This window comes from Vollenhovia emeryi, unplaced genomic scaffold (genome assembly GCF_000949405.1).
Source record: "Vollenhovia emeryi isolate VEMERY1.0 unplaced genomic scaffold, V.emery_V1.0 DF939136.1, whole genome shotgun sequence".
NCBI lineage: Eukaryota > Metazoa > Arthropoda > Insecta > Hymenoptera > Formicidae > Vollenhovia > Vollenhovia emeryi.
In genome coordinates this window covers 1,008,064-1,016,252 of record NW_011967230.1, presented here as the reverse complement: position 1 = coordinate 1,016,252, position 8,189 = coordinate 1,008,064, and the positions used below count along the sequence as shown (strand labels likewise).

Here is an 8,189-nt window from a genome sequence, read left to right as displayed (position 1 = left end):
GCAAGAATGTACCTGTATGAAGAGATATGGTGATATAGTAGGCCACACATCGAGTAAATGGCTGACTGTTATGTTCTCCGTGAAAAGGTGCCGTGTAGTGAAATTAGTATTCAACACAAAATACGTGAAATCGGCAAAAATGTTCGAAGGGATTTCATACGGTAAGGCACTGTCGTTTCCACAGAACAGCTTAATATTATACAAGTTGTACTTTTTAGCAACACTTGTAATGGCTTCTAGTAATTCGTCGATGAAACGCGAGGTCTCCTCTGTGGCTCGAGACAAAATAAATTTCAGCTCGCCACATTTTCTCTGTTCCTTTAACAGCAGCTTCTGCATATCCATGGAGAAAAGGCAGCTCTCCATCTTGAAGAAAAACCTGGTAAAATAATAGAGGATTAACAAAAATTACGGGTGACTTTACATATGATAAAAATATCTAAATATTATTTCATTCGTGTATGTGTCTTCAGTGCGCTCGAGTATAACAAAATATAATATTAAAACTGTAAAACAATAATATAAATACGCAACGTAATTGTAAAAGTAGCTCACGTTCCACATTTTAATGGGAAATATTTTAAATCATACTGTGAAACTGATCACCAAGAAAAATAAAGTCAAAAGAACAAAAATTACGCAAGTATTATATAAAATTAAAGTATATATATGAAATGAGATAAGATGAGATAAATTATCTTGTTATTTAAAAAATTTATAGAAGACAAACTTTTCATGTCACATAACGTTAATCCGATAAAGAAAAATTAACACTACAGAAACAAGTACCACAAAATATAGAAGCAAAGGTTCCCTTACTGCTTTTACAGAATGCTGATAAATAGACACTGTATAAAAAGTATTTCAATAATGTAACAAATATGTACAACACTATTTCATAATACATAAAATTGATAAGAGTAAAAAAACAAATTGTGGCTTACCAAGATTTAACGGGCGTCTTACTCAAAATTTGTCCCTTTCGCCGTCACAAACAATCGTTTATGAGCACTGTCTTTTGTATACTTCCCATGGACTCCTTCAATGTTGACTAATACTAAAAAGTCGATAATCATCGAATCGCTTATGACTGGTCAGAACGCAATGTAACGCAGAAGTCCATATTCGTCGGTTCGTATTTTTCTTATCCGAACAAAAGTTTTACGTACGTATATTCCGTTGTACGGACGAAAAACACTGTAGGGAATCACCGACGTTCACGTCAATATTTTGAGGTTAGAAACACGCCGGAGCCTCGAGCAATTCCAGACCGCACGCGATTCGTGCTAACACGTGTCCTACCGCGCGGACACGTGCGAATGGGCTGCGTTTAGCTAGGGAAAAGCAGAGTTTAATAAGTTTAATAATATTACTAAACATATTACTCCCAAATGAACTGTAACATTATTTTGATGCATCAACTAATTCTTGGCTTTAAATTAATTATTTTTTAATGACGATCTTTCCGTTATTACGGACATGGTCGAAATGATGACATTTACCCTCTTCTAGATTTAATATTTAGAAGAAAGCTGCTTTCCTCCACGTTGCCTAATTTATCACAATTTATCATAACGAATATATTAAACCTTAACTTATTTATAAAAAATTAATTTAGAAGCTTATATAAGAAATATAAGCTTGCAGCATGATATTTCTATCGTGAAGATATAAAACTTTTAGTAGGAAATCGGATAATTAATTTTATTACAATCATTATCACAATTTGGTTTACGTGAAGACAAAATACAAAATTATATTTGTTGGGGTTACAATATTTGTCGTCCATTTATTGGAAAAATCGTAAACTAAGACGCAAGACATTGTTATAAAATGCACAAATACAATTACAATATTTTTCATGAAGCAGATGAAGTCTCTTCAATATTTTTCTGCTCTTGCAAGACATTAGATTTTTACAGCGCTGTATTTAATAAGATAATTTTTTAAATTATTATAAAATTGTTAAAGTATAGAGATAATTTAATCAGGGAAAAGAAAGTAAAACGGATCCTTTCTCTCTGTAATGAATATTTAAATGATAATAAATAGAACGTAACTGCATTTTTAAGTAATAAAGCAAATAAATAAATATATTAATTTATAATACAAGAATCGTATAATACAGTGTACACAAATTTTGACTTACCAGGACTCTCTTCAAAGATTCTCTCTTATTCGAAATTTCCTCGTATATCTGCCCCGCAGTTCCTTATCGTGGGGAGATGCTGGCAAGCTGATAATTGGTCAATTGCTTACGTCATACAATCCAGTTGAAACGCACAAGCCCGGTCTCCGTCAACGCCGTGCGGCGCAATACTGATTTTTGTTGTTATCGGTTGAACGGGACTATGGTGCGCGCCTGGTATATGGACGACAGCGATGCTGATCAACGATCGGAACACCACAGGCAGCCGCCGGAATTCGTGTCGCTGGACAACCTGTTCACTGCAACGGGAGTCGAGTACTTTAAGGTTAGAAGTATGCCGATCCTTATTCTTTTTGAGATCGTTCGTTGCGAACGTTTCATTTGACCTGTTCGGACGTTATATTCGATGTCTACTTACGCGCGGTATGTTTGGAAAACACGTGCGGCTGACGAGATGGTACAGGATTCCTTGCCCTTCAGCGACGATCTCTCCCAATGTCAGTTGACAGTGGAGCTGAATCCTGCTAAATATATTGAAATAAATTATATATATATACATACATGTATTATTTTGTATCCCGTTAAGCAGTACAATATATATTTTTACTTACAATATGCCCTCTATGCTCTTTAGCTTCAAATTGAATCCAGAAAGGGCAACTGAGAGAAGCTACATCTAACAAGACCAAACTAATTGTAATTACATAATTTTCGACCTCTGCAATCATAAATCTTACAAATGTTTTATTTTTTATATTAGTTTAATATTAGTCCTTCAATCATGTATAATTATATATAAGACACATTGTTTTAATGTAAATAGAACTTTTAGACACTACCACGATGTCCAATAGAAGATTGCAAGTAACATAAAAATTGTATTTATATATATCTATTTTTCTCAGATAAATTATCTGGAGTATGAGACGGATGCTACTTTGAAGGAATTACGCAAGAAACGCGGTTACACGTATGAAGATGAAATAACGTGCTCCAAAGAATGTTTACAAAATTACGAAGAGAAGGTACGAGATAAATCTGTATCTCTAAATCACAATTATTACTTGGTACAAAAAAATTAAGATCTCCAAGGCCCAATTTTGCTATCGTCGCTTAACTTAATTCATTCTTTGTCTCTTTCCAATTGTTTTCTAGAAAGAGACGAACATGAATTAAACTAAAATTAAAGTTAAGCGACGTTTGGTGATAAACCGGTGTTAATTGACGTTGTATGTTTAACAGCATATTGCATCGATACCTGCAATTACATTAATATATCCTTCTCCGTTCGAATTTGTAATTTTTAGTTAAAAAATTTCTTCACCGAACATCTTCACACCGATGAGGAGATACGCCTGGTTCTGGATGGCTCGGGTTACTTTGACGTGCGGGATAAGGATGACCAGTGGATTCGGATTGAGGTGACGGCCGGTGATCTGGTAATCATACCCAGTGGAATTTATCATCGGTTCACTCTGGACACCAACGTAAGAATATAAATACATTCTTCTCCTTACGATTGATCTGGCACAGTGTATTTTCCTCCTCTTGCCAAATCATTTTTGAAATGTTCACCCAAGTTGCTGGAAAAATATTTTCCCTTTTGTTCTTAATAAACAGACGCTAAACAAGTGTATTAAATAAATTCAGAGTTAATTTAAGATAAATTTTAAATGAGTTAATTTAAAATAAACTTTAAATAGATCTAATTTTCCGAGGAAACTCTTTTAGAATTATATAAACGCGAAGAGATACTTTGTGGGAGAACCAGTTTGGCTGCCGCACAATAGACCGGCTGAGAACATGGAATGCCGCAAGCAGTACCTCAATCGAGTGCAGAAAGGCTTTGAAATACCTTTTCCTTGATAACCCTGTGTTAATTATACCTAAACTTCCATGAGAAAATATATTTTATACATACATTTCAGTAAACTACTTACTATATCTGAAATTACCAATTTATATTATCATACTTGAATATTAAATATGTATGAGAGTGTATGTTATATAAGTACAAAAGTATGTAATAATTTGTAAATGAACGTAAGGCAGCTGTACAATTTCTCTTTCAGCATATCAATCTTGTGCATATACATATATATTGTAATAAAATCAAAACCCGTTTCAAATCATCCACAGTTCAATTCATAACTATATTCTTCTTTTTGTTTTGAAAATCTCTGCATAACTTCCTTTCCAAAATCCTCAGCATCATAATAAAAAGTTTAGAGAAACTTTATTTATTGATTAGCTTTGTCGCAACATAGTTATCGTTTATATACAAGCAAAAACTTATTTATACGAATACTGTTTTAAGTACCAGTTTTTAAGTCGAGACTCTTTGTATGATTATTTGTTGAAACTTATATAGTCTGCTTTCGATATGTCCAATCATTAGTAAGACTTTATGATGAAACAATTACATGATACAACAACTTTTCACATATCTTATAATTATAACAAGAAATTAATATTGATGTCTAACTTTTTAGTTGATTTGTTCAATTATAAAATCTTAATCGAATCATAAAAATACATTTCTCGAAAGTGTCAAACATCACGGTTAGTCTTACATAATAAATTAGAATTTGTTTTAATTAATATTTTATACACTAAAGATTTTTTGCAAATATGGTTTGCTTCTCAAAAGCTTGTTAAACAATTTGACGGCACAATAAAAGTGTCTCAATAGCAATGCATATCTAAAAACAAGTCACAAAGACATCTTTGAAACATCTTTTAGGTGTACATGTTTAAAAGACAATTTAATGCGTCTTAAAGATGTCTTGGACATGCATGCTATCCGGGGTAAAAAAGTTTTTGTCTATTACAATCAGAATTAAATATATAAAAAGTTAAAAACTTCATAGATTAAAGTTCTTTTTTTAAACAAACTGATAAGATAACTTTGTGGTAACTGTGACTCAAAATATGCACAAAAATGCGTCAATATCTTTCTTATTGATGCCGTCAACTTACATATACATATACTATAAACACTATACAAACAGTTCTTCGTCTCGCGAATATTTGTCAGATTTTTTTCAAAGCTTATCGTTATATAAAACTATTTCAAAGTCGAGAATTAATCGATGTGTCTCTTTTTCCTTCGTGAAGTGTATACAATATTTCTTATAAGTATTATTTGTACGTTCAAACCTTTTATATTAAAAATTTGCACTAAACACCACACTTGACGAGCCATTTTTCGTTTGAGAACCGTCTTCCATGACACCAAATTTCTTGTACTCGCCCACTTTCTTCTCGAAGAAATTTGTCTTACCCTCCAGAGAGATAAAATTCATAAACGAAAACGGATTCTCCGAAAGGTAAACCTAAAATGATCATGTAAGAGATTAAACTTTGTTACATTATCAGCATCACTGTCAAATAAAGGATGATAAAATTTTAAATATAACGGTAATTGATAAATAAGTGATTTTATATATTACTTTTTCAAATCCTAACGCAACGAACAATCTGTCCGCGACGAATTCGATGTAGTTACACATGAGTCCGCAATTCATTCCTATCAGTTCGACTGGCAACGCCTGCGTCAAAAATTCCTTTTCAATTTCCACAGCATCCATTATGATAGACTTTACACGTTCGAACGACGGCTTTTGTACGATGTGTTTAAACATTAAGCATGCAAAATCGCAGTGTAATCCCTGAAAACAGTAAAGATAAAATGAGTATAAACATATTATAATAAAAAATACAGAAAGAAACATATATTATGTTAGATAAGAATTATTTATGAAATACATGACATAACGTGTATGTAAATGTAGATGCAAATAAAATTAATTTACTAACTTCGTCTCGCGAGATGAGTTCGTTGCTAAAGGTGAGCCCTGGCATGACCCCTCGCTTCTTCAGCCAGAAGATCGCTGCAAAACTGCCGCTGAAGAAGATACCCTCAACCGCCGCGAACGCGATTACACGTTCAGGAAATGTAGCGCTCTCGTGATTGATCCAGTTCAATGCCCAATTGGCCTTCTTTCCCACACAAGGAAGCGTCTCGATCGCATTAAATAAGAAGTCTCTGAAAATAAGACGTTCATCAATGTAGTTTCTATAATTAAAGATAATACAATTGTGTACGTGAAATATGAATTTAATATAGAATACGTAATTTATATACAATTTGAAAGTATATATGCATAAAAATGGTAACACTACATATGTTAACAATATGCGATCGTGCAAATATATGCCACTTACTTCTCTTTCGCGTCAGAAATATAAGTTTCAATGAGCAAAGAATACATTTCAGAATGGATGTTCTCTATCGCGATTTGGAAGCCGTAGAAACAACGTGCTTCGGCGATTTTCACCTCCTGACTGAATCTCTCAATTAGATTCTCATTAACGATACCGTCGGAAGCGGCGAAGAATGCCAAGATATGAGAGATAAAGTATCTCTCGTCGCAACTTAGCTTTTCATCCCAGTCCTCTTTGTCCAGCTGTAAAAATTATTCACATTGCTAGGAATACAAGATATTTATTAAAATCCATCTGTATTTTCTACTTGAAATTGTTTTTAATTGCCGAAAGCTATTAAATATGTCAAGTTTTCAAGTTGTATATTTTATATCTTCAGAAAGACATATTATAGCTTAGAAGTTACCTTGTGAAGAGGTACTTCTTCTATGGTCCAAAAGGAGGCCACGGCCTTTTTGTACATTTCCCAGACGTCAGGATACTGAATAGGGAAAATTACGAAGCGGTTTGGGCCTTCCTGGAGCAGTGGTTCTAATTCCGGATTGAAGTCATCCTTGAGTTGTACCTTTCGCACGGCTTTTGTTTTGGCAAGCTACAAATGTTATCGTGACCGGTGAAAAATTTTAATATAAAAATGTATCAAAAGAGGCGAAATTAGTACACGAGCAAGCTGCACCTACCCCATTTTTCACACTGTGGTCCTGAGATCTGGTTGGAGAAATGCATGACTTTTTTGGTGATGTCTGTAAGAAAAAAAAAACTACATTAGTTTAAATTTAATATAAACTACAATTTCTTATAAGAAAATGTGGTAAAGGAACATGGTTAGTCATTCACTATGTTATTAACATTGTAAATTACATTATCAGGAATGACGTCATCAATGAATTACTTTATCATTTTAAAAAATTGTCAATATAAATGAATTCTAAAGTAACGCAACGCTATGTAAATTATTTAAGAAATTCCTTTCCGCAATTTCACTAAACTCACGTAAAAGGAATCTGTGCATACAGAGAATAGGATTGCACAATCTTGTGCAAACGAGTAAGGAGCATTTCTGGGCCGGCATCACTAAAATATTCTTGCGGTGACAGATGACAAGCTAATAAACAAAGTTCTAAATATGAGAAAGTACTCTGCGTCAAGAAATACTTAAATACGTTCGGTTTATTCGCGCTGATAAATTGTAAGTTGCCAAACTAAGGCTGACGGCAGAGAACAATCCGTAATCGCTTAAGACTGTCTTAAGTAGTGGACGTAAGGCAAGGCAGAGAAAAACGTAAGCCTTGAAAGGCTATTGTATATGACTTACGTTTTTCTCTGCCTTGCTTTATGCCTACGACTAAGGCAGACTCGAGCGCTTACAGATCGTTCTCTGCTATCAGCCTGACGAATCCAAGTACCTAAATTGATCTCGACCGGAGGGGAAAGTATTAAAAGGCAAATTATCGTGCACAATTGTCCCTTCGTATTAAAACCGTTAATACACATCTTACTCAAGGAATGAGAAGCACTTTTTACAGAGGCTGCAGGTGTAATCATAACCTAGAGGAACATTTATAGAATACAGGCGGAGAAATTATGCCAGTAAGAGAGAGCAGAGTCAGTGAAAGATTGTTTACCTTCTCGTTCATCTTAGGTAACCGGCGGCGACATCGAGCACAAAAACGCGAATATATTTAACGATAAGATATTCTGATGAAAGACACCGGACATTGTAAGCTCTATATTGAACACACAGATATATATACACACGCAGTTACGCCATCCTAGAGCAAATTGTCTGCATTATGCCAACATAACGCATTTA

General features: G+C 33.9%; 3 protein-coding genes across 6 annotated transcripts in view; 1 reads left to right on the top strand and 2 right to left on the bottom strand.

The window, feature by feature from the left end:
- LOC105567570 overlaps window positions 1-2,223 on the bottom strand; it is a 9,193-nt gene extending 6,970 nt beyond the window's left edge. For 3 of the 4 annotated variants that reach the window (XR_001009366.1, XR_001009365.1, XM_012022517.1), the window contains exons 1-3: window positions 2,150-2,223; window positions 945-1,334; window positions 13-379 (exon numbers count right to left, since the gene is read on the bottom strand). Coding sequence is in view for 2 of the 4 variants with exons in the window: in XM_012022517.1 (XP_011877907.1) it covers window positions 13-366 (354 nt within the window). In the remaining 2 variants the exon portion in view is untranslated. The remainder of the gene's footprint in view (window positions 1-12; window positions 380-944; window positions 1,335-2,149) is intronic. The other variant, XM_012022518.1, reaches the window with a different exon arrangement.
- Window positions 2,224-2,263: 40 nt separating this feature from the next.
- On the top strand, window positions 2,264-4,281 carry LOC105567571 (1,2-dihydroxy-3-keto-5-methylthiopentene dioxygenase). The gene is made up of 4 exons (XM_012022520.1): window positions 2,264-2,474; window positions 3,055-3,174; window positions 3,457-3,636; window positions 3,881-4,281. Exons 1-4 carry the CDS (start codon window positions 2,352-2,354, stop codon window positions 4,013-4,015), a joined length of 558 nt encoding a protein of 185 aa, XP_011877910.1. The 5' UTR covers window positions 2,264-2,351; the 3' UTR covers window positions 4,016-4,281.
- Window positions 4,282-4,377: 96 nt separating this feature from the next.
- LOC105567568 (ribonucleoside-diphosphate reductase subunit M2 B) lies at window positions 4,378-8,189 on the bottom strand. The gene is made up of 7 exons (XM_012022516.1): window positions 8,002-8,189; window positions 7,057-7,119; window positions 6,783-6,968; window positions 6,377-6,618; window positions 5,969-6,197; window positions 5,602-5,820; window positions 4,378-5,484 (listed from the first exon to the last, which is right to left on the bottom strand). The coding sequence occupies exons 1-7, from the start codon at window positions 8,011-8,013 to the stop codon at window positions 5,317-5,319; spliced, it is 1,119 nt and encodes a 372-aa protein (XP_011877906.1). The 5' UTR covers window positions 8,014-8,189; the 3' UTR covers window positions 4,378-5,316.